The 25298-nt window shown below is 42.4% G+C and overlaps 2 protein-coding genes across 3 annotated transcripts in view; one reads left to right on the top strand and one right to left on the bottom strand.

Moving 5' to 3' along the window:
- Positions 1 to 388: 388 nt before the first annotated feature.
- TOE1 (target of EGR1, exonuclease) lies at positions 389 to 9228 on the top strand. Its single transcript, XM_056844144.1, has 7 exons — positions 389 to 519; positions 1016 to 1056; positions 1544 to 1640; positions 1958 to 2116; positions 3234 to 3493; positions 4878 to 5052; positions 8425 to 9228. The coding sequence occupies exons 1-7, from the start codon at positions 409 to 411 to the stop codon at positions 9178 to 9180; spliced, it is 1599 nt and encodes a 532-aa protein (XP_056700122.1). The 5' UTR covers positions 389 to 408; the 3' UTR covers positions 9181 to 9228.
- A 7142-nt stretch (positions 9229 to 16370) lies between these two features.
- The window catches only part of TESK2 (testis associated actin remodelling kinase 2), a 64528-nt gene continuing 55600 nt past the window's right edge, over positions 16371 to 25298 (bottom strand). For both annotated transcript variants that reach the window (XM_056845216.1, XM_056845217.1), the window contains 3 exons: positions 24014 to 24100; positions 21607 to 21754; positions 16371 to 17671 (listed from right to left, as the gene is read on the bottom strand). In XM_056845216.1, the coding sequence (XP_056701194.1) occupies positions 16668 to 17671; positions 21607 to 21754; positions 24014 to 24100 (1239 nt within the window). In that variant the 3' untranslated portion in view covers positions 16371 to 16667. The remainder of the gene's footprint in view (positions 17672 to 21606; positions 21755 to 24013; positions 24101 to 25298) is intronic.

The following is a 25298-nucleotide window of genomic DNA, read 5'->3' as shown; positions in this document are numbered from 1 at the left end:
GGTGTCTTGATGGGTCGCGGTGGACATTCTCTGGAGGCAAGTAAAAGTATTTCAGCGGCTTCGGACAAGTGCTTTAGCCGGAAGTGGTGTGCCGAGGTTGTATGAATTGTCTTCAGCGGCCCAGTCGGACTTTCTAGGAGGTCCTGTCTGGTCTGGGGTTGGGATTTCTAAGGAGCTGGTCGCTTCGTGCCGTTGTTGTTCCTCTGCGCACTGTGACAGTAAAAAAGTCCCTGTTGGCAGTTGCAGTTCTTCAGGCTCTTGGGTTTGCGATCAGGGAAATAGCCGTTTTCTTTCTTAGCTCGGGTTGGGAGTGCTGGCTTTGATCGCTGATTTCTTCAACAGCAATATTAGCCTGTTGGTTTTTAAATCATGCACTGTTTGCTGCTTGATCCCTACAGCTGTTCAAGAATGAATTCCTTCAAGGTGCCAGTAATTGATGTCCAGAATGATAACTTCAAGGAGCTGTGGCCATCTATGCTCTTGGCGATCAAAACTTCTAGCTTCATTGCTCTTGATACGGTGGGTGAAGCTGTGTGTAATAAGACTGTCACTGAGAAATTATTGATGCTGGCTGTTTTCCCTTTGGTTTTGAAAACAGATGCTGTCATCTCCAGCTGGTTCTTGGAGACAAAAGGCTGGATGCAGCCAACGTTTTCACTGAGTTTCATCCACTTCTCTCCCTACTATAGCCCCCATTTTATGTTGCTTTTGTACATTCAGGTCCTGTGATCCCCAGCATGGTCTTTTTGGGGTGGTCTGAAAGTATCTCACTTTTCTTTTTCACCAGCAGAAAAACTGGATGCAACCTAAAGGGTTAAGCTTAAATGAGTCATTTGAAGTGTTCTTCTAGGCCATTCTGAATTGGCAGAGAGCTTTTAGTAAGTGCAGAATTGAAACAAAGTTTAAGGTAGCATACTATAGTTGCAGAAAAAGAACTGTGTGTGGGTTGGTGATAATGTTCAGCTAAAAATGTATTTCCAACTTTAGAAATCTTGTTCTTTTCTTGTGTCCATAGGAACTTAGTGGGCTTGGAACAAGAAAGAGTTTGTTAAATCAGTAAGTAACATCCTATTGCTGTTTTCTTCATAAAGGAAATTCTTGCAATTTTCATAATAACTTTTTTGGAAGCAGAAGTAGAGGCTCTTTTCTATCATTGTCTGGAGTCCTTGTCTCTTTCTGAGTACCAAAGTGGTTAAGGATGCTTCTATCATGTTTCTGGTTGGGAGCAGTTCATTAGGTTTAATGTCCACATGGGGAAAGTGGCTTAAGGTGGGATTGTTCAATCTGAGCAATCAGTCTTGTGCAAAGGGCAAGTATGCTGGCTGTGAAGTTAGATTATTTGCTTCCCTTTTACCCGTATTTCTTTGACCATATCCATCTCCTATGCGGAGAGGCTCTTTATCTTCTACACACTGAAGAATCTGTTTAATTGAATTGGATAGGGAAACATCTCACAAATAAGAACCTTAGGGAAGCCATGGTTAAACAATTCCCTGTGGCTGAGTTTGCTTCTTGTTAAGATACTGAATGTCTTTCCACACAGGTGCATTGAAGAACGGTACAAAGCTGTATGCAATGCTGCTAGAACACGCTCCATCTTATCTCTAGGGATTGCTTGTTTCAAACAGCTCCCTGATAAGGTATATTGCTTATCTTGTAGCATTCACATAATGTTTTTATGTCTGTGGGTAAGGGCGTTAGCAGGTCATGCTAGGAAATAGTTCTGCCTTTGTTTGGTGATGTTGTTGTCTTATTTCTTAGAAGCTTGATAGAGAGCCATTTGTAAGGGTTTTTTTTGTGGGGGGGAGGCGTTCATGGGAACCATTAACGTCACAAAGAGTTTTTCGTGATTGGATCTAAAACAATAAGGACAGAATTCATGGATATCTAAGCTATGACTTTTCACACTCTTCCTATTGTGCAGTTTTCAATTTAATTGGTCTGGCTTATGTTACAGTTGGAAAAAACATACCTCTCCCAGATCTACAACCTGACTCTGCTGTGTATGGAGGAATACATCATTGAACCACAATCAGTTCAGTTTCTTGTGCAACATGGATTTGACTTCAACAAGCAGTATTCGCAGGGCATTCCCTACCATAAAGGCAATGACAAGGTACTGAGTATGGGAAATCCAAAGTATAACGGCTAGGTATCTGTGTTATGCTAGAGCAGGGGTGGGGGATGTCAGGCCCGGGGGCCATATAAGGCCTGCGTAATCATTTGGACCCTTCGTGGGTCCTGGCAGATCTCTAGCTCAGAAGGATCTAAGACTGGTGATCTGTCCACTTCCCTGGACAGGAATAGCCTCTATTCAAGGCTATGTGAGTTTGTTTTGCCGAGAAAAGGAACCTTCTTTCCCCCCTTGCAGAAGAGTCGTTAGCTATGGAGCTGCTAGGACCACCCAAGAAACTGTGTTAACCCTTTCTCACCTGGGCCGTGGAGAAACGCATTTCCTCTGTACTACAAGAGGACTGGGGCGGAAGTGGCGACAATGGAGGGGTTAAAGGGGGCAGGGCCAGAATGCGTGGCCCGTGAATGATGTTATAAATATCCAAATGGCCCTTGGCAGAAAAAAAGGTTCCCCATCCCTGTGCTAGAGTATCCTATTTAGAGGTTTGGAGACCAAGCCTTACAAAGAAAGTCTGCATGAACTGGGAATGTTCAGCCTGGAGAAGAGGCGGTTGAGGGGGGATATGTTTACTCTTTTAAAAAAGTATTTGAAGGGTTGTCATTTAGAGGGTAGGGTGTTATTTCAGTGGGTAGTGGAGGATCGGACTTGTAATAATGGGTTTAAATTATGGGTGGGAAGATATTGGCGTGATATTACAGGTTTTTTGTTTACAATAAAGGCAGTTCAGTGGTGGAATTGGTTGCCCAGGGATGTTGTGGGTATTCCTCCTTGGAGATGTTTAAGCAGAGATTGGGCAAAGAGATGGAGACCTCCACTGACTGAGTTGAAATGAGAAGATTCCTCTACAGTGGTCGAACCAGTGCTTTACTTGGTAGTCAGAGGGCCAGAGATGGCTTTATTCTCCAACTTAAATTATTATACTTGTATTGTATGATATGTTGGGAAGAGCTGCATACTGCCCTTCACTTACATTCTGGTGTCCTTTCTTAACATCAGCATATGGGATGGGTTTTCTGCCAGAGAAATTTTTCTAGTGTAGAAAAGCTAGTGCAAGAGTTGAAATTAGATTAGTTACCATTTTCTCTCTGTCTTTTCACAGGGAAATGAAAACCAGAGCCAGACAGTCCGTACTTTCTTCCTGGAACTCATCCGAGCCAGGAAGCCACTGATTCTACACAATGGCTTAATTGATATGGTTTTCTTGTACCAGTGCTTCTATGCTCACCTACCTGACAATTTAGGCACCTTCACTGCTGATCTTTCTGAAATGTTCCCAGCTGGTATCTATGATACTAAGTATGCCTCTGAGTTTGAGGCTCGCTTTGTGGCCTCCTACCTAGAGTATGCCTACAAAAAGTGGTATGTATCTCTTCTCAGATTTAGGAGTAAACACCTTGGCAAGGGTTGAAGCAGGGAGAGGTTAGCTGCAGCGTGCAAGGCTGATGCTTGCTGTCAGAACAGTTTGTTCAGGAATATGATCTAATTTCCATGTAATTGGATGGGAGTAGGTACAAGAAGCATGATGCCGCTCTCTCCTTGGTATCTAGATAGTGAGTTTCCATATAGATTAAGTATGTTATTTTGTATGGCCCTTAAACTGAGTATTAATGCTCCTTCAGCTATCAGGAGAAACAGGTGAAACTTTTTTCTGTGTGCTTGACCTTTCCAAAAACAAGCAGCTTCCTGCTTTTCCCCCAAGAAAAATCCTCCTTTGTGAATTTATTCCTTCATGCTGTTCACTTGGAATTTGGAAGAAAGAGTAACGGGGTCTATGCACACTTCCAAATCTGCATGACTCAATATATCCTTGGTTATGCTAGCAAAGAACATACTTTATCTTATGTTTTTATATTTCCTCCAGGGAGCTCAGGGTGATGTACATCCCTATGATGTAAATAGGGTTCCCATTTGCCTCGTTTTGGTGGGCAATTGCCTGCCAATTAACCGGGCTGCCTACCGACCCTCATCTAGTCGGTGGGTGGAAGTAGGCCAGCTGAAGAGGGGGAGCGAACTGCGTGCATGGCGAAATGACATCACTTCCGGGTTTACTTCCAGGTCATGACAGGGACACTCTAGCCATCTCCCCCAAAACTCTATGGTTTCCATAGAGTTTTTTGGAGGACAGTGCTAGAGCGTCCTGGCGTAATGCTGGCACTTTCAGGATAAACTTGGGAGTGACATTGTGCCCCGCATGCAGATCACCACCCCCAGCCTCGCCCCCACAAAGCTCCCACTGGTGGCTAGGGGGAACCTGGCAACCCTAGATGTAAATTACATTAAGGAGATAGTGTCTAGCCCAGTGAACTTCATAGCAGAGCGAGAGTTTGAATACAGGTTTTCCCAGGCTTAGTCCTACACTTGAAATGCTACACCACATGGGCTCCCTTGATAATGTCTTCAGTAAGCTGGCTGTGGGGCATGTGTCCATCTCAATTTTAAATGGTAGCTAAGCAGGATTTTTTTGTAAGCTGCAACTGGTCTTTTGGGCAATAATATGTGCTAGGTAATTCTGCAGGCTAGATGAGATGCATTTACTCTGGTATCTGTCTTGCATTTTGCTGCTGTTTTCTAATGCCAGAACTGAAGTATTCAACATTCTGATTTTCTCTCCTGTCCCAACCAATTGATTTTTAAAGAGGTAGCAGTATATAGAGAAGAAAAGCCAATCATGATGACTATGGTTTTCATTGCTGTACTGAATGCATCCCACCACCCAAATTCTAATGCAGCCCTTGCATTCCAGCAAACGCGAGAACTGCAGGTTGAAGGACGCCAAAAAACAGCACCTCAACATAGAGTTTTGCAACTACCCTGCCAACATAGCTTCCTACATCGATTACCGCTTCTGCACTTTGTCTGATGCCAGTCAGCTTGGGATTGATGCAGCAAACAAAGTTCCCCTCTGCCAGACATTTTCTGTATGTAGCATTTCTTTCTCTTTTCTATCAGCCAAGCCAGTTAAGTTTCACAGCAAGGAAGCTGGAAAGAGGGTTTCAGGGCTTTGGGTGTCCTCTGGGAAGGGTTGTTACCCAAGATGAGATCCTTCACATGGTGCCCACAGGCACTTTCCCACTATGTACTTTGGGAAAGTAAGCAGGGCCATTGTGAAGTTAGTACCAGTGACTGGCTTCCGTCATACAAATAAAGGGGCTTTCCACCTGGATCCTCCCCACTGCTCACTGGAGAAAGATCTAGGATCATGTAAACATGAATCAGCTGAGAGGCAGTGGGGGGGCCAGGGACTACCAGAGCAGTGGAGGTGGCATCCAGATCAGCTATCCAGCAGAGGGTGGGGAGCATGGGGTAGTAGCACCCTGATGTGGTCGAGTGCAGCAGGAGGAAGACCAGCACTCCTCAAGGCAGAGGCAGGGAGTAAATATGTTTTATTCCCTGCCTTGGTGTGTAAGTCTCTCTCCCCTCCCCCAAAGCAGCCCATCTGGTGCAGCAAGTCAAGCCCTTCTCTGATTTACTCCTTAACCCTACCTTTGAGGAGGAGCTTGACTTCCTCATGCTGTGCCTGGACAGCTGCTTGGGCATACAGTGAATGATGCCAGGGACAGTAAGACACTGTGATTTAATACTCTTCCCCACCCCTTGGGCTGCTTTTGTGTGTGTTTATCTCTTCCCTGGTCGTCGTTGTCTTCTGTATGTGTGTTTTATCTTCCCCTTTCCCTCTTTGGTCTTCTTGCATATGTGTTTTATCTTCCCTTTTCTCCATTAGTTTTCTTCTTTGTGTGTGTCTATAGTCCCCATCCCACTTTCTTGTGTGTGTTTAACTCTGCCTCCTGCGGTAGACATACTGTGCTTGGATCTGCCTCCAACAGCTTTGCTGGGCCACCTGTCACCCTGCCTCAAAATTCCAAAGTACCCACCGGCTCAAAAAGATTGAGGACCCCTGATCTAGCTTACTCCCTTCTTCCAGATCTTGTGCCCGAGCTGTCTCCTGACTAGTGGTGTGGATCAAAGTGGACAGAAATTTTTAGTCCTTATGCAATAGTACATCTTGGTTTCAGAAATCAAGAATCTTTAAAGGATCAAATCTGTCTTTCGAAAAGTACTTTACTGATCAAGGACATCTGTGAGACCACTAGGGAGGTTAGAAGGGTCCGCATTCTTATCTGTTGTTTTTCAGGGAGTAAGGGTGATTAGATGTCAATTCTGGTGAAATGCCTTACACCCTGAATTTAAGTCAAAGTTGCAATAATTGGGTCTTCTGTCTACATCTCAGAGTGCTTTGTGCCTTTATAGCCTAACAAGAACACAAGGGGAAAGCTGTGTTGGCATGACTCATATCCCAGCACAAAAGCCAGCCAGCTCCTTAGATATGCAGATAGCCTAGCCAGGGAAGACCAGCGGATAGAAAAGTCACACTGAAGTCTCAGAGCCTGAGAGGCCAAAAGGAAAAGAAAGATGACCCCCGCCAAAGGGTGGGCAGTGGCGAGGATGATAAAACCCTTGACCATGAGGAAGGAGGTCTCTTAATTCCCCATAAGAAGGCAAGATGGCTCTCTCGTGCCACAGCTCCATCACAATGGCAGCCTTGACCGTGTGATTCTGAACAAAGGGGTGAAACCCCACCCTAACAAACTAAGGTAATTAGTTTCATTTCTGAAACTTGTAACTTCAAGAAAAAAATAACTTATCCTTATTCTAACCATTTGTAAGGTATTTATAGTTTTAAGGTTAAAGGGTTGCATTTAAATCACTTTCTGTTGACTTTGCTCATTCTGATGGGTTTTCAAATGCTGTGTCTGCCTACCGTGTTTCCCCGAAAATAAGACACTGTCTTATATTTATTTTTCCTCAAGAAGACACACTATGGCTTATTTTCAGGGGATGTCTTATTCCGAGGGGGAATTGGAACTGTCCTTCCTCTCGGCTCCCGTTCTCCCCTTACCACCCCCTTCTGGTCCCGCCCCCAGAGTCCATATAAGGGTGGGAAAGGCTTGCAGCAGCCTTCTCCCCCTCCTTCCTGACACGTGGGTCCTGTCTTTCCCGCCCCAGCCCCGGGCGCGCTGGTTGCCGGGCCTTTGAAGCGGCCGCAGGAGACTGCCTTTACTGAGCTGGGCTCCTCCCCACCCCAGCCCCGGGTGCGCTGGTTGATGGGGTTTTGAAGCAGCCACAGGAGACTGAATCTACTGAGCTGGGCTCCTCCCGGTCTTCCCAGCCCTGGGCGCGCTGGTTGCCGAGACTGCCTTTACTGAGCTGGGCTCCTCCCCACCCCAGCCCCAGGCGCGCTGGTTGCCGGGGCTTTGAAGCAGCCGCGGGAGACTGCCTTTACTGAGCTGGGCTCCTCCCCACCCCAGCCCCGGGTGCGCTGGTTGATGGGGTTTTGAAGCAGCCACAGGAGACTGAATCTACTGAGCTGGGCTCCTCACGGTCTTCCCAGCCCCGGGCGCGCTGGTTGCCGAGACTGCCTTTACTGAGCTGGGCTCCTCCCCAGCCCAGCCCCAGGAGCGCTGGTTGCCGGGGCTTTGAAGCAGCCGCGGGAGACTGCCTTTACTGAGCTGGGCTCCTCCCCAGCCCCAGCGCGCTGGTTGCCGGGGCTTTGAAGCAGCCGCGGGAGACCGCCTCTGCTCAGCTGGGCTCCTCCCCACCCCAGCCCCAGCGCGCTGGTTGCCGGGGCTTTGAAGCAGCCGCGGGAGACCGCCTCTGCTCAGCTGGGCTCCTCCTGGTCTTCACGCTGTCCCATGTCTTATTTTAGGGGTATGGCTTATATTGCGCAAATGCTTTGAAATGCTGCTATGGCTTATTTTATGGGTATGTCTTATTTTCGGGGAAACACGGTATTTGTTAAATTTCTTAACATTTTGAACATTAGTAGACTGATCTTTGTACTCACATGAAGCTGTTCAGTCATGGTTATCGAGAAGTAAGGGTAGGGGGCTGCAGTTGATCCCTTTATCCCCTGAGTGCACTAATCCACGCAAGAGTTGGTGAGAACGAAGTGGGAGGTAAGAATGGAACAGAGCCTTTCAGTAACAGTGCAACAAAGAGCGCAAATCCTTTAGTAGGAGATACTTTTTAAGGCTAACAGGTGGCAGAGGAAGTAACCCAGAGAGGAAAGCCAGTTACACTGGGAGTAAGGAGGAATGAGTCGTCACTGGGCAGAGAGCTGGATTGGCCATGGAATTTCCAAGCTCCCACATGGGCAGAAATGGGGCCTGTGAGAGTGTTTCCTCACACCAGTCATGAAGAAATGCTTAGAGGCTAGTGTTAGAAACTGTTCTAAGTTCTGAAACTGAGGCTCAATTTGTTATCCGTGCTAATGGGTCTGACTTCCCCTCCAGGCCTATGGGTGGTGTCCAGATGGGTTGAAGTGCTCACAGTCTCACAACATTGATCTAATCATTACTGAAGACGAGATCGTCAAAGAACAGAGGAGGAAGAAAAGGAAGCAGAAATGGAAACGTCGGAAGCATTTGGAGACGCTCCCAAAGGAACCCGAGCTGGATAGCCCTGATAAGGATGGAGAGGTGGCTTTGAATAATGATGGGCCCCCTTCCAAACAGTCCTGTCCTGGCAACGCAGTTACTCCCAGTGTGGACTTCACAGATCCAGAGCCTGTGTCTAGTAATGAGGAAAGTTCTATGGATGTGGAACGAGAATTAGGCTCTGACAGTGCAGCTGAAGCCAAGATGGATGAGGAACACAACGAGGACAGCACTTTACCACCACCCAAAGAAGTGCAGGACGAAAGGGCAGCAGGGACTGAGGAACTGGGGCCAAAAGGACAGCTGCAGAGTGTTTCTGCAGTGACCTCGCCTACCACAGCAAAGCCAGTGGCACACCTGCCTAACTGTTCCGAAGGGGGAATTCACCGGGCTGGCTTTGATGCCTTCATGACTGGTTACATCATGGCATATGTCCATATGCTCAAGAATGATGAGCATCAAGACTCGGGTGGAGGCACTTGGTTGCCAGACTGCCACAACAAACTGTACCTCAGTGGGAAGTCTGTGCCCCTCCATATTGTGAAAAGTTTGTTCTCTAAATCTTCTAAAGCTCATAGCCAAAAGATGAAATTGGCTTGGTCCAATACCTAGAGCTAGAAGCCCTCCCAACTTGGATTCTAGATTAGTACTGTTGGGGGAGGGGGGAATGCTCCACCTGTAGCTACAATCAGTCTTCAAGTAAGTGCAGTTCTGTAGGCTTCAATAGGTAACTTCATGGCAACAGGCTGTATGTGGCTGTTCTTAAATGTCTGCACAATTAAACTACTCTGTACCCCTTCTTGTTTGTTAAAGCCCTTAATAGCTGTGTGGCCAGACTGTTAATTTTTGGGAAGAACCTGGATAACAGCTAGTAGACCTCATAATTTATGTCTGTTTCACTGTCTCCTTATCCACTGAAACAGCAGCGTGAAAAATGACAGCTTATTTCTGAAGCTAGGAGGAGGGTTGGTTTTTATATGCTGCCTTTCTCTACCATTTAAGGAAGAATCAAACCGGCTTACAATCACCTTCCCTTCCTCTCCCCACAACAGACATTGTGTGAGGTAGGTGGGGCTGAGAGAGTGTGACTAGCCCAAGGTCACCCAGCTGGCTTCATGTGTAGGAGTGGGGAAACCAACCTGGTTCACGATTAGTGTCTGCCGCTCATGTTAAAGAGTGGGGAATCAAACCTGGTTCTCAAGATCAGAGTCCACTGCTCTTAACCACTACACCACACTGGCTCTCTACCTTGGATATCACTTCTTCTGTCTACTCCCACTGAGTCATCTGCCTGTACTATAAAAATATTTGGACTAGTATCAAACTTCAGCTCTAACCCAGGTTTCCTGGTGTTTTCAGACCTGAGAATTTCAGGGAATATATGCCTGTGAGCCTTCTCCATTAATGAACCGATGTAGGTTTATTTTTTGGGGTGGGTGGGGGAGTAGGGTTTCTGAAGGGCTGAGTTACAAGAGTAGTAACACTTGTAGCACAGGATAGTGCTGGGAAGGCTATCTGTACGGGTAGGGTTCGAGACTTCCATTTTGGTATGTAGAAGGATTTGGTACAAAGGATCTATTGCTCACAGACGCTATTTGCTGGCTAGAGGTACTCTTGTAAACTGCCATCCTTTCAGAAAGCCACCCTGCAAAGACAAAGTACAGCACAAGGATAAAAAATATTAGAAATTGAAATAATGACAATACTTATTTCAGTGTGATAACAATCACTTCAATATATTGTGCATGTAAACTTCATAAATGTATTAAATGTTCTTAGCATGACATTTCCAAGTAACAATTCAATGAATTTCATAAATACAATAAATATTCCTATATATAATTAATGGCAGTACAAATTACCAGCATTGTTGTTACTTGGAAATGTCATGCTAAGAACATTTAATACATTTATGAAGTTTACATGCACAATATATTGAAGTGATTGTTATCACATTGAAATAAGTATTGTCATTATTTCTATTTGTAATATATTTGAGCCTCGTGCTGTACTTTGGTTTATTACCCACTTTTTGCAGCATAGGTGTTTATCTTTTTTGCTAGACCCTGCAAACACAGGCTAGTGGTGTAGGAGCTTGTTTTAGATACAAGCAAACTGTTCTATGAAGGAATGTTCAGTGAGAGGCAGCAGAAATAACAGTGCGGTTTAACGAACTCAATGATAATGGATGAGTCTTGCCCAGGTTTTTTCCCTTGATACTGAAACTGAATTTCATTCCTTTTGTACCGATAAAGCTGAAACTATCTTCTTACAGGAACTAGAAAAACAAACTTTTGTAACAAACAAGTACTAAACTTCTCCATTTAGCCTTTTGACTGTGGCCCAGAGGTACTGCCAAAAAGAAATTCAGAAATAGAATTTGTATTCTATTCCTGGTCCAATGCAAAAGGTAAGATTATTTGGCAGGGCCTAACTTTTTGCATCTAGTATCTAAGTTTTTAAACAAGCATTTTTATTGAAGAAAGGTAACCAGATGGGGTTTAGAAAGTAAAGAGACTTTTGTGGATGATGGGAGGTCAACTACAGCAATACTTCTGCCTTTGATGCAGATGCCTTTGATGTGTTTCGGTTCTGTTTTTTTGGACCATAAAATAGCTTTATTTCTTTGGTGGAAGCTTTTAATTTACAAACAAAAGGAAAATGTATCCATTTTAATTCTTGTTTTATCAGCAGTCTGGTTGTGTTCACACTACATTTTGTTGGGGTGCTTAGAAAATCAGGGGGAGTTTAAGGGGGTGACATGCCAATATTTGTCTTTTTTTGGTCTGACTAAATATGAACTGTAAATATGAAGTGTAAGGATGTGTCACTGGCTACCAAGACTAGATTAATTCATGCCATTGCATTCCCTATTACTATGTATGGGTGTGAAAGTTGGACAGTGAAGAAAGCTGATAGGAAGAAAATAAGATTCCTTCGAAATGTGGTGTTGGAGGAGTGTGTTATGGATACCATGGACTGCCAAAAAAACAAATCAGTGGGTTATAGATCAAATCAACTCTGAACTGACCCTAGAAGCTAAAATGAGGCTATCGTATTTTGGTCATGTCATGAGACGACAAGAGTCACTGGAAGACAGTCATGCTAGGAACAGTTGAGGGCAGCAGGAAAAGAGGAAGACCCAACAAGAGGTGGATTGACTCAATAAAGGAAGCCACAGCCTTCAATTTGCAGGATCTGAGCGGGGCTGTCAAGGATAGGACATTTTGGAGGACTTTCATTCATGGGGTCGCCATGAGTCGGAGGCGACTTGACGGCACTTAACACACACACAAATATGAACTCACCTCTTTGGAAACCTAACTAGCAGATTGGTTCTTGTAGGTTATCCAGGCTGTGTGACCGTGGTCTTGGTATTTTCTTTCCTGATGTTTCGCCAGCAGCTGTGGCAGGCATCTTCAGAGGAATAACACTGAAGGACAGTGTCTCTTCAGTATTACTCCTCTGAAGATGCCTGCCACAGCTGCTGGCGAAACGTCAGGAAAGAAAATACCAAGACCACGGTCACACAGCCCAGATAACCTACAAGAACCAATGAACTCTGACAGTGAAAGCCTTCGACAATATTTCTAACTAGCAGAGTTCCTCAAGGCTTCATACTTTCTTACACAGCATCCTGACAAAAGTTAAAAAACATCTGTAACTTTGTTCTAGATATCATTATAGCTGCCGTGCATTTTAATGAAAAAGGTGGGACATAAATATTTTAATAAACTATAGATTAGTTTTAAATGTAACCTTGATAATGGTTTGGCTTTTCCCAGGGAAACGTAGGACACGTTTTGTAAGCGACAGCTTTCTATCTTACTAGTTTCCTTTTTCTTTTGTTTGCTGCTTCTAATACTTTCAATCCTCTTATTGCTACTTGTTCACAATGTTCTCTTTCCTAACTGATGTTCGGTGGTTTTCAGCTGTAAAGAACTGTTATGGGGAAAGTATCAAACACCGCAACCTAATCTACTGCTTTTGTCTGAAATGGTGCCATGAGGGCCAGTGCCAACTTTGATGATACTGTACCTTTTTGTGCTTGCAGTTCGTGCCATGACAAAGGTTACCATGACTGTTCTCCTGGTGCATGCAAGTAGCACAAGACTGACAGAAGCCAAGTCCCTACTGCCCTCAGAATCAGTAATTTTCTAAACAGCACTCATAATAGTCGTGAAATATAATTAATCTTGAGGCCAATGGTTTTGGCACTTGAACAAGCCACACAGTGCCTTATAGCCTGAATAATCAGCCGTGAGAGCAGCTTCAATTGTGGTATAGGGAAAACAAAGCAAAAATTAGCTTTAAAAATGAGGATTTGAAGCTCCATTCTCTCTCCCCCATCATTTGTTCTTATTCACCTATGTCAGAATTTATACTGATAAAGCAAATATTTTAGGAGTAGTACCTTAAAGATTAAGCCACCTGTGTGCTGGGGATCAGTGTTCAGATGACCATATGGGTAACAGTTGCTAAAAGCAACAGGAGGGAGGGAAGGTTAACTCCATTTAATTGGAAACCTTCCAACTAATTTAAACATGGGGAAGGAAAAAGACTGGTATGGTACTGGCTTTAAAGCAGCTTCAGGGGAATACCACATGGGCAGAGTTAAAGCCCCTTTTTACCCATGGCAGCATTTTTCAGCTCAATTAGGGCTCTAGCTATGCTGCAGTTTGGCCCTAAGAGAACTAAAATCACTGTTGCCATTAGCCAGCTATAGCATCTGTTGGGGGAAAAAAATCTTCAATATTATACAGATCAATGAGAAAGTTTAGAGCCTAACAATAAAATTTCAGTTTTGATGCTGGGAAAATGTGATGTCTGTAGAAACATTTCTTTGAAATGGTCACTATCCTCTCTAACAAATAACTGCATTTATTGAAAGAAAAATTGAAGTTAATAAGAGATCTTTTATCAAATCAGACACTTACCAAGGCAGGGGAAGAGAAAAATCTTATAATTTCTTGTAAAGAAGATGATCCTGCATGTGGGGGGGAAGATCCTGCAAACACTGGCTTAGATCTTACCATTCTACTAAGCAAAGTTTAGCCCAAGGAAACTTCCTCCCAGACAAGAGCTACTTAAGTTGGAAGAAGGGGTTCTTCTGCTGAAGGAACTTTCTTCAGCCTCGAGAAGGATACCACCCAATTAAACTTTGGTCTTTTAACATCCATTTACAACGGATGCAACTACTTGGAACTGTGCATTTGAATTTCTCCCCCTTTCCCTCAGCTTGTCTTTTCAACCACAAAGGTAAATTTATTTGTTTTTATTTTGAAAGCAAATTGGGAAACAGTTTACAAAAACTGACAAACATGAAAATATTTTCAAACCAGGTTCATCTTTGGTTACTTATTGTAGATCCAGTAAAACATACCACTTCTGTAGTTCAGGGGGGGAAGTCAGACAAGGTAAATCAACATAAAAACCAAGATTTGCTTTCTTTACACTTCCATAAATATCTGCAGTATTAGAAAAAAGTTGTTTTGTAAAGATTCTTTTCTGGCAGTGTTAAATTATGCACAGGCTACAAATTTCTTCCTAAGCTTTAATGACAAAGTATAGCTATTTACAGACTGCAAATATTAAGACATAAAAATCCTTCATAAATATGAAAATAGATCTTGCAAAGATCTTTAAACCTTAATCAAATATTTGGCTGCCCCAAAGATTATTTTTGCATAGAAATGTAGTGACATGCAGTATAAACAGCAGCATTAAGTGCAAAGAGGAATTATTCAAGTGTCTGTAGTTAAACTGGCAAGAACTACCAGTGTTTGTGGACAAAATACAGCAACAAAGAATAAACCTATCGTACCCCTATCTTTTGCTGGGGCAGCAATTTAGACATACATTTATTCACACAGCCTTCTTTCACCGATCAGCCAAAGGTATAGCTTCTAACACATTTAATAACTAATATCAAAAGAGTGAGTGAATTAAAACAGACTAGGTATCTTAGAAATGTTTGCAGGTAGCTTATAAAAAGCGAAATGCATCTTTGTCAGCAAATCAAACACATGATAAAAGCAAAAAAACCTCACTACTGTGTTGCATAAAGCAATGCGACGGGGTGGCTTCATTCCGCACGGAGTACAGTTAATGGCCAGCAGCTGCTTTGCAATACTGGAGAGAAACATACCATGGACTACTTAGCATGTTTCCCAAGAGGGCAGTATACAGTTAGTTCTAACCACTCCATGACCAAGGAATTTGCTTTCACCTGAGCACTATAATGCCAACCACTTTTTATTACATGGAGGACTGGGAAGACTTCATACTTTACAGGAGCATAATTAGAACACTTGTTCAAACCAAGGGTGTGCCACTTGCTCTAAGCTTGGCAGAACAGTGAGAGCCTAGGTAAAGCTACAGAGCTAAGAGAGTCCACAGGGCAAACGATTTAAGTATGGACCCTTTTCCATAGCCTTTGAAGCAGACCTAAATGCTCAGGCTTCCCACAAACCATTAGCCAATACAGAATGAACTTCTGGTTAATGGGCAAGGTAATACAAATTCAATCATGTTCATTAAGCATCGACTTGGCAATTCAGTTATTTACCAACTTGATACTTTCATTCTCTAAATCAAAAAGATGCATATGGATAGTACTTGTAAGAATTCTCTCTGGTCCACCCTGAAGAGGCAACAGATTGAAAAACTAGACTTTTATGAGCTGTTTTGAAAATCAGCAGTCATTCTTCATCCCAAAGACAAATTGTGGAGGAGCTGCACGAAATTACCCAGATCAAAATAAACACAGATTGAGAAGTTTATGATACAAAACTCTTTGCCAGAAAGTTGCTACCTGTTCCTTAACATGCCAAAGTCCCCAAATTATTGCTTGCTACTTTGAAAGCTTTCATCCTAACTTTTTGTGGACATCAGGAGGCAGCACTGCTTTTTATCTCCTCCCCCCAGGGGAGTTCTCACCAGCCTGCTGTGTTAAAACTATGGCAGAAAGTCAAGACTTGGACTCCAATGCTAAACTAAATGCTCAGAAAATAAGAGTTCATATGGACTGTTTACGTTGCATTATTTGTGCAGCCAGCCAGAGTCAAACCTATCTCTTCAGTATACCAGGTGCTCATAAAAGTTACAAAAATGTAAATGTAGACTAATATGTACACGCAGCTGCAGTAGGGCTAGGGTCTGTATCTTCAACACTCAAGTAAACAGGTGTGCTCAAAGTGACTAACTCACAAAGAGACTGAGGATGCACTCAGCTGGGATTTTAGGAAAGCAACCCTGCCTTGCTTTAAGATCTTCCTTTGTTCAAAATGTGAATGGTTACATGCCTCATTCCTTCTCCATCATAGAAGGTGCTGACTGATGGTGCCAGAAAAATGTAGTGGGGTTTTGTGTTTTGCAAGGGAACTGCCACAGTTGAGAGCAGGCAGCACAAGCACCACTTTTCCTAAGTGGACAAGGAATGCCTGAAGTAAGAGTCTGACCTGTTCACTTCCAGGATTTAAAGTTGTATGAGAAGAGGTAGAAAGCTTAGATGTTACAGCCTAGTCTAAGCCTCTTTTATGGATACAAGGGAATTTAGGATTTTACATGCTATGAACTTGTCATTACATCAGAGAAACAAGAAACTACATTTAAGCCAGGGTACTGCTAACTTCAAGCCTGTTAGACCCCAAATCAGAAGAAATTTATAGCTGCCCAGCAAGTGCTAGGGAGAGACTGAAAGTTATAGATATTTAAGAAGAGAAGTTTCTGGCAAGTCTGATTCCTTCAACAGAAGAAAAAGCACACAGGCATCCACACACACACACACACACACACACACACAGAAGAATGGCTTCTAAGCCAGGGCAGATCAAGGATTCCATCATCTTTCCCAGGAATTATTGCCCTCACATTGCTCTATACATCCCAGAGATGCGGTTCACCCCTTCTGCCTACAATAATTGCTTCCTGAGGTAAGCTGAGGGATCATTCTGTCATACGTACTTCCACACATGTAGTCTCTCTCCAACTAACGTTTTTGCAACCTCCAAACTAGTTGCTACAACTTGCTAGAGCGTTTTTACATTGGTTTTAGCTTTCTAAGGTATTGGGAGGAGTGTGTCACTCTAGTTGGACTTTTAAATGTCACATTTTGACTGTTCACTTACTGCTGCTGGTGTATTTGACGATGGCGAAGAAACTCGATTTGATGTGTCACTATCTACTACCTCAAACAGAGATGTTTCTCGGCCTAGCTGTGAGGAAGGGTTAACACTGAACAGTTTGGAAGACTCCAGCCTAGTGGAAGGCATGTTCCTTTGTGTTTCATCTTCTACCTCCATATCTTCAGAGCTCATGAAAGCCTCTGAGGGTTTATCTTCTGAATGGGCTACATTCTGTACCAAGATGTCCTCCACATTCTGGGAGTCTTGTAGAATTTGCCCTGTGGTCTTTCTGAATTCTGGCTCCTCAACTGCATTTTTCATGGGAAAGAACCCATTTTCATCCTGGGGCTCTAGTCCATCAGAACAGTCCATCTCTTCTTCTTGCACAGAAGGAGGAGACTCCAGCCTATGATATTTGGCCTGAAAAGGGGGGATCTCAGACACTCCATATTTACTGCTGCTCAGTAACTTTTGTCGCACCTCAGCCCCCAGCTGGTTTGGATCACACCTGCCAACTGTTGAAGACAGATCCCCAAATGTGCTATATTCTTTGTGCACAAGTTCAGGAGAGACAGGAAGTGATCTACAACGTCTCCAAGGGAGGAAGGTGGGTTCCTGCCCATCAGCGCTGAAGGTTTGCCTGAGCTGTGGCTGGCTCATCTTCAGGTATCCCCCTTCCTCTTGAGAGTGCAAGTCAAATACGAGTGATATCACAGATTTGCTTGGCATGTCAAAAAATTTGACTTTCCCCCCTTTCAGGTCTTCCCTAGCATTGAAAGGGTTGACTTTCCGGCTTCCCCCTTTGGTTGGCGTGTAGTAGGGATCCTGGACGTTTATCTTTTGACAAGGCTTACGGGAGAAGATGTCTGACTGACTGCGTGATAGCCAAATGTTACGCCGTGGACGTGGTGACTTGGGAGGAATCTTGTCATCCAGTGAACTTAGCCTTTTAACTCCTTGTCCTCTCTCTGAAAATCCTAAATGGGAAAGGATTAAAAAAAAATCAGATTTAAAGCCAAGGATGGTGTTAGTAACCAGGCTGGAATAATAAAACCACCAATGAATATGTGACATTCTTCATTAAAACCCTCCACAAACGTATGTGCTTGGGATATGCAAAAATTAGCATGTGGAATCCACTATCAGAAGTGCCACTTAGTCCCCAAATCAATTTTCCTCAGAATATATAGAAAATGAGGCATCTAGTATGCTAGAAGTCCCTATATATTATTTACATTTCAAATCTTCCACAAACTGATGTTGTGCCCATCCGAAATCTTAATCTAAGATGCAAAGTTTTCCAATCTTGAGATTCAGTATGCATAGGCCCTTTGTTATTGTATTATATTCTGTCTTGCAAGCCTCTTATCCCATTCCCCACTTTTTAGTCCCTCCGTGGTTCCATGTGCATTAGCAGATTATTCCCAAGAGCATATGTTTAGGAGGACACTTACAACTAAATAAGGCTATAGCACAAACCTGTGGTACTATAAGGCAGATGCTTTCAACATGTGAGGTTTCCCTAGAGTAAAGACACCCCTATGTTGTGAAAGGTGAAGACAAAGCAGCAATACTTCCCTGTGGAAGTGAAGGAGTTATATTCCACACCAGCCTTGAAATAGCACATTGTCCTGTGCAGAAATTAGGAGACACAGCAGTTGGGCTTTGGGGAAAAATCTGTTAAATACATTTAAATAAGGCATCACTAAACAAAGTAAATACAAACAAATAATTAAGGATTCGTGGAAAGCTGGCATCCAGCCAAATTTCTATCTTAACATTTAGAAATAATACATATACAGGTAACTAGAGTTTCTATTCCAGTCTCCCTAAGCACACCAGATGCTATTGTGATGCTTCACAGAAGTCACCATATAGTCTAAACACTTGCTGAGTTTTGCTCTATTCTCCACACTTCTGGGAGTTTTAAAGAACCTACAGTTAGCAAGCACCACTCTAGACGCATCTTACAGGAGCTCCATGGCATAAAAGGATATCCCACATGAATAAAGCCATATCTATTCTGAGCAGAAGATGTTTCCACTGCTGCATTGAATGGGGAAGCCAGGAAGTCCAGATGCTTACTGGCACAGCTGTGCAGTTTGGGATGGAGCCAACTGCTTCCATCATCCATGCTGAATGAAGGCACTTTTCAAAACAGAACTGAATCTTTATATTGTGTGTGGTGGTGGTGACATAACCAAAAAGGTGCCTGCATCTAGCCTTTGTACTTGCTCCACCTTCCCAATTGTCACAAACTTTGCTCAGATCCATTACAACACATCATATTTGTCGTTTTTGAGCTGTGATAAATAATAATTGAAACTGAGCTGAAATACTCCCTAGGGAGTATCTTGCCAAAGTCACTGCACAGTTGAGGTCAGACCTCCCAAAACATTAAGACCGACCTCATCTTGGTATCTGTTTCATAAGGATACATCAGGTATCCTTGATCCCTTTTAAGACAGACATTGGTCCCTTTTAAGACAGACATTAGATACTCCAGTAATGCAAACTACAGAAAAGGTTACTAAGCATATGTAGATATTTCTATAACATTTTCCATCCAAGGGCTATACAATTGGCATTCTGGCATCAAAGCATCTGGACTTTGGAGAGGGGGAAACGAGTAAGGCAACATAAATCTAAAACTTATGCAAATGTTAAGTAGTTCCCTTTGAAATATGAAGAACAAAGAATAGTAATACCAAGCAACGTAATAACCTGTTGTGAGGTATAGTGTTTTCCTTACTATATCTACTGTAATAGCCTCGGATACACCAATAATAGCCACCTAATTTCTAACATTCCAACCGCCTTTTCTAAAGTAACCTCCTTTATCCTTTTTAGGATTAATATGCATTAGAATGCATGTTAGAACACACCAAGAAAAGTAGTATTTAATTCTACTGGTCAAGGTGCCATTAAGGCTGCAATCCTAGTGGGACTTTTTTTCAAGCAGATGTACCCAGAATAGAACCATATGAGACAAAAGATTTACATCTGTTTTCCCAGAATTCTATTGAAAATATTTCATTTGGGTTAAGATCAGAGGAAAATGACTCAAACCAAAGCAATTCAAATTAGTTTAAAAGCAATTCAAAATGTGGAATACATTAGTTAGCCCCTGAGCATGATATTACAACTCAGTGTAATTAAACGTGTGGTTGGGAAGGTTTCTAATGTTGGCTTGACTGGTTTTTGCATTTTTTTCTATAAATAAATGGTGTAATACTGTAACATGAGTAATGGGTTGGATCCTACCAGCTTTTCCACTAATGCAACAAGAAGTGAGAGCAATCTTACAGGATTATTTTCTTCTTTGCAGCCCTTTCCCATGTGGCTTTTTGCAAAGAGGTTCCTTGATCCCTGGAACAACCTTTTTAGAGGTCAGAAGGCTGCCCTTCCCCCCTCTTCTGCCAACAGAAAAGCTGGAAGCTAAGCAAATATCATCCAAAAGGAGAAAAAAAACCCTTCCTTTTCCTCCAGTGCTTACAAAGAACAGATGTAAGCACTGGATCCAACTCCTGTTTTCTGCCCACTGAAAGGCACTTCTGTTGGTGAAGGGGGGAGTGGGCAATTCATTCCCATTCCTCCTCCAACTGCAGACCCCTATATAGTGCCTTGTACTGCTTGGGGGTGGGGGTTGCAGCTGAATCATGGAGGCAATGCTTTTGTGGGGGAGGGGTGCGCAGTGGAAGATGCGAAAGTTCTGTGCTGCAACTGGTGCTCTGCTCGCAGCACTCTGTATACAGGCCCTGTGTAATTCAGATTGTTCTTCAAGGACCCCTGTCATAAATTGGAATGATTCCCACGAAAACCTGTAAGATAATTTTCTGATAACACTCTGAAGCCTGTTATTTGACAGTAGTCAAATGCCAAAATTTATAAGAGGAAATGTCAGGAGATACCAGATGAATTAATTTAGGAAAAATAATTGAAGCTTTAAAAATACGTTAAATGAAATTACTTTAAAGGAAGGCTCTGTTTACCAATACAATGCAAATTGGAAAGGTAATTGTAGCACTAATGATAGCAGATGCTGACATGGTTGTGGAGGGTTGTTATCTACATGTGGTGGTACTGCTTCGTAACTAAATCTTTTAGATTTCTAAAAATCAAGTAATTTACAATGTTACTGGATGTGCCCTATGTCAGCATCCTTTGGGTATCTTACTGGATTGTGTTAACAATGAACTAGTAAGCAATTATCTCAATATAGGTTGGAAATAAGCTAAAATTACTTTTTAAGCAAAATGAGAAGGTAGATGGAATAGCTATTGGAAAAGCTGGAAGTCCTTCACTGCATATCAGAAATACGGGAAAAATCAAGCAAAGTATTTGAAACATTGAACTTCAACACCATTTAAGTTCTGCTGCAAAATATCACTTCAGGAATGAGAAATTGGTGTCGTCAAACTATTTAGCTAATTGATTCTCAAATACAGGATAGCTTTCGCTTTGGCCCATTTCAAAGTTCTTCCACCCGCTTTATGGGAAGGGAGATACCTTCTATAATGACCTTAGATATGTATTTATTAAACCCATCCTCCAAAAACTCCAGGGAAGATTGGAGGAAAGGTATACTTCCTTTCTTCTTGTGGTCCTTGAATCTGAAACCTCAGATAGAATTGACAGATTCTGTGCAGCTGCCAGAGTCTACCGACGTGCAGTGCTGATTTAGTGACATGTATTCGCTTTTTAAAAATATATCTTAATGGAAGATTGTACACGTATTCTGGTAACCTCTCTGTGAATGCATGTTTTATTCTGCTGGTCCATGGCCATAATAAATTACTGAAATGCACATTATCTAATAAAATTTAAATACATTGTTAATAAGCATTAAAAATGTGATTTTACAGTCCTTTTTTATACAATCACATTGTGTTCCCCTTTTTGTTATTCTTACCTTTGGAAACAGAGATGGGTTTTCTCTCTGTACTGTCAAGATTTAAGAGCTTCTTCTCTCTTTCAGCCTCTTCATTTTTTAAACGGCTTAGCATATCCTCCAGTGTTTTTACAATGTCCACAAATGAAGGCCGTAGTGTTGGGTCCATCTATTAAAAAAAGGATAAACAAATTACATTTCTCTTTTTCAGCAGAAGCAGATGAGGTAAATGTTCTGTACAGATGTTTAAGAACCATAATGGGCTTTATAAGAACCAATAAAGTGAAGCCCCATCCAGTGCTGATAGTCACTAATTCAGCTAACGGAAGAGTCAGGAATCAGCAGCTTCTAGATTGGGATGCAGGCACTCAAAAGATTAGATTCACAAGTATGAGGTGTTATAGATCTATGTCCATTGATGGAGGCTCGTGTACCGCCCTTGGCACCTCTAACCACCTTCAGCTGGTGCACCAAGCAGCTTTTCCCCCCTTTGAATACCAAGATCGGGCCACTTTTTATTCTGTTAATTTAAAGTATTTGTATCCCACCTCTCCACACAAACATCTTCAAAGTGGTTTACAATATAAAAACAAAACATAAGAAAAATAGTATAAACTAAAAAAAGCATCAGAATAAGATTAAAATTCCAGGTAAATTGGTAGAAAATGTTATCAAAGACAAGATAGTTAAGCACACAGAAGAATGAGCCATGCTGAAAAGAAATCAGCATAATATTTGCAAAGACTTGCCTTGCCAACCTCTTAGAATTCTCTTAGAGGATCAACAAGCCTGTAGAACGGGGTGACCTGGGGGACACCTGGGTGGATCCAGCCAGCTTTTCTTCTGGTGAAAAAGGGATGAGAGGGTCCCCTTTAACCATGAAATAGGCTATGCTGGAAATCATGGGACCTGCATGAAGGAAAGGTATGTGCCATGGAGGCTATAGTAAAGAGGGAAAATATGTGACATTGAACGAAAAGCTGGATGTTGTTCACGATGGTGAAAACATGAGTGAATTGTGAGGTATTCCTAAAAGGATTGCTCCAAATCGGGTTAATGGGCAATGAAATTCAATGTAAGTAAGTACACAGTGATGAATTCTGGGACACCCTCCCCAATTTTACATATCCACTGATGGGGGCACAATTGATGGTGATTGGCCATGAAAAAGACCTTGGAGTTGTAATTTACAGCTCACTGTAAACATTGACTCAGCATGCAATAGTGATTACAAAACAAAAGGCAAATAGCAGGCTAGGGATCATCGGGAAATGGACTGAGAATAAAAGTGCCAATATGCTGCTACAATTCTGGTCACCATATCTCAAAAGGCTCTTGAAGAATTGGAAGAAACACTAAAAAGAGCAACCAATTCTTATCAAAAGGTTGGAGCACCCTCCTGTTGAGCCAAGCTAAAATACCCAGGTACTAATTTAGAAAAAAAAGGCAACTGAGGGGCAAGTAACAGCATAGAGGTCTACAAAATTATGCATATTGTGGAGCTAGTGGCTGTAGAGAAACTTTTCTCCCTTTCCCATAATACTGAAAGTCGAAGTTACCCTATGGTACTGGTTAGCAATACATTCAACAAAGACAAACAGACATACTGCAGGACACAGTGGAAAAGACAAGGTGCTATGACAGGAAAACCCTCGTCTTTTCACAAAAAAATTTAAGGGCAGTTACTCCTAGACTGAAAATGCTTTTATAAGCAAGCAGGAAATGTTAGTCCTAGACATCCAAATCCACAGTTCAATTCACTTAAATTGCCTGTGTGCATTTATCATCTTAGACAGGAGTACTAGTAGTAAAGGACTACGGTATCATTCATCATGGTGTAAAAATTCATTTATTTTGTTTCAGGTTAAACAACTTTTGCAGGTATGTCATGGGATGAGGTAGCCTCGCTGATATTTTATGCTCCCCTCTCCCCCACATAGTACCCACTTTTGTGACAGCATGGGAGAGAACTCAAGAAGAAACAGATGTACTTTCTGAATGCCCCAAGATCTTAGCCAAGTTATGTCTGCTGATTATACTGGTCTATGGCAAAGAGGCTAAAGTAATAAGCCAGAGAGCATTTCCAGTTTTGTTCCTTATTGTTACTCTTAGGATTCATTACATTTGGGAAAGAGCTTTTGGTAACTAGAATAAAGAGGCTGGTGCTAGTCAACATACATATCCACAAATAGATCAAGATGACAAGCAGACAAACTCTCTTTGGAAGGAATTTCACCTGTAAAAAACTCTATCGCATTTTGGTGACCGAACAGGGGATTTCAGAAGCCCAAGAAACTTGATGATATATTATAGAACCCTTCTTGAACCGTTCTTCCAAACTAGTAAAAGTCTCGGTAATGTTTTGCTTAACATTACCAGGGTTTGCAAAAAGCCCTCATTTTGCTCTTTTGGTCTTGAATATACTCACATTACAACAGTCGAAGGCCAACTGGAGAAAGTCTGGAGGACAGTCTCCCACCATGTGCTGGAAGGCATCATAATCCAAGCCAAAATTCTGAACACAGGAAGATGAAAAAAGTGAAATTATAACAGGTAGAAAGAGTGTGTACTAGACAAAGAAGGAAATCATGAAGACACAGTTAAGAGGCAAAATATTAAATGTAAGTACTCATTTTCTACACCAGCAAGATACACCTGCAGGTTATTCTCTACACTAGCAAATACTAAGTCTCACTTATTAGGTTAAGACTATAGTTCAAAGATGACTCAAGGTTTGTGAGTAAATATGGAAGACTGCTGATTTTTCTGTTCAGATGTTCCTCTAGGCTCAATTTTTATTTGTCTTTTGTCTGAACAATGAGCTAGAGCACTATGGGCCCCATTGCTACATGTTCCCAAGCAGGCCTGATGCTGGGGACTAACAGATCAGTCCATTACTTAGGAACTTGATACATCTCTGAATGCCCTCCCCATCGTGGGTACGGTACATTTCGGGTCATGTTGCTCCTTTCCTCTTGAACAGCAGGCATCTTTTTGTGGGGAGGAAAATATTTGGGGGTTTTAAGAATTTATTTGGTTTTAATTTGTAATGTTTTAATTATTATTTGCAAGCTACCAAGAAGCAAGTCAGGGTATAAATATGTTAATAAATATTTTTTTTAGCTTGCCTGAGCTAATCCTATTCTCAGGATTAGTTTCCGTTACTATGTGATGGATCCTGCAAGGCACAAACAGAAGGCAATTGTGCATGCACATATTGTCTCCATTTCCCCTCTGCCAGCAGCCCCTTTGACCCGCGAAAAGCTGATGGCAGAGTTGGGTATCTGTGTGAACAAAATGTTCTGCAACATACATGGCTTCATTGAGGAGGACTAAGTAGGTAAAACTGCCCTTCACTTCCTCTTACCCTAATGAAACACCTTGCATCAATGCAAGCAGAGCTGGCAGAAGCGCTAGAAGAGGTGATTTCACCCAGCTCCCCTTCTCCTCACTGCAGTCCCTCCACCCCATGTGGCTTTTTGTTTCCACTGGTCCCTAAACTCCTGGCTTCAGCAAAGGGGGGGGGCTGAAAGGGAAAGGGTAATGCAGGGAAAGATATGCTTGCATGTCACATGACCCAACCCTATGGTTCTAGTACTGCTCTAGATGAAGCATGTGCTCCATTTCAGCAACATTCTATATTCTTCTACTATTAGATTTATCATCATAACATTGCATTTGCCTCTAGGGCTCCTAGGGGTTAAAACAGTCCA

This window comes from Euleptes europaea, chromosome 2 (assembly GCF_029931775.1).
Source record: "Euleptes europaea isolate rEulEur1 chromosome 2, rEulEur1.hap1, whole genome shotgun sequence".
Taxonomy (NCBI): Eukaryota; Metazoa; Chordata; class Lepidosauria; order Squamata; family Sphaerodactylidae; genus Euleptes; species Euleptes europaea.
Note: the sequence above shows the minus strand (reverse complement) of the source record. Positions and strands in the feature narration are given on the sequence as shown.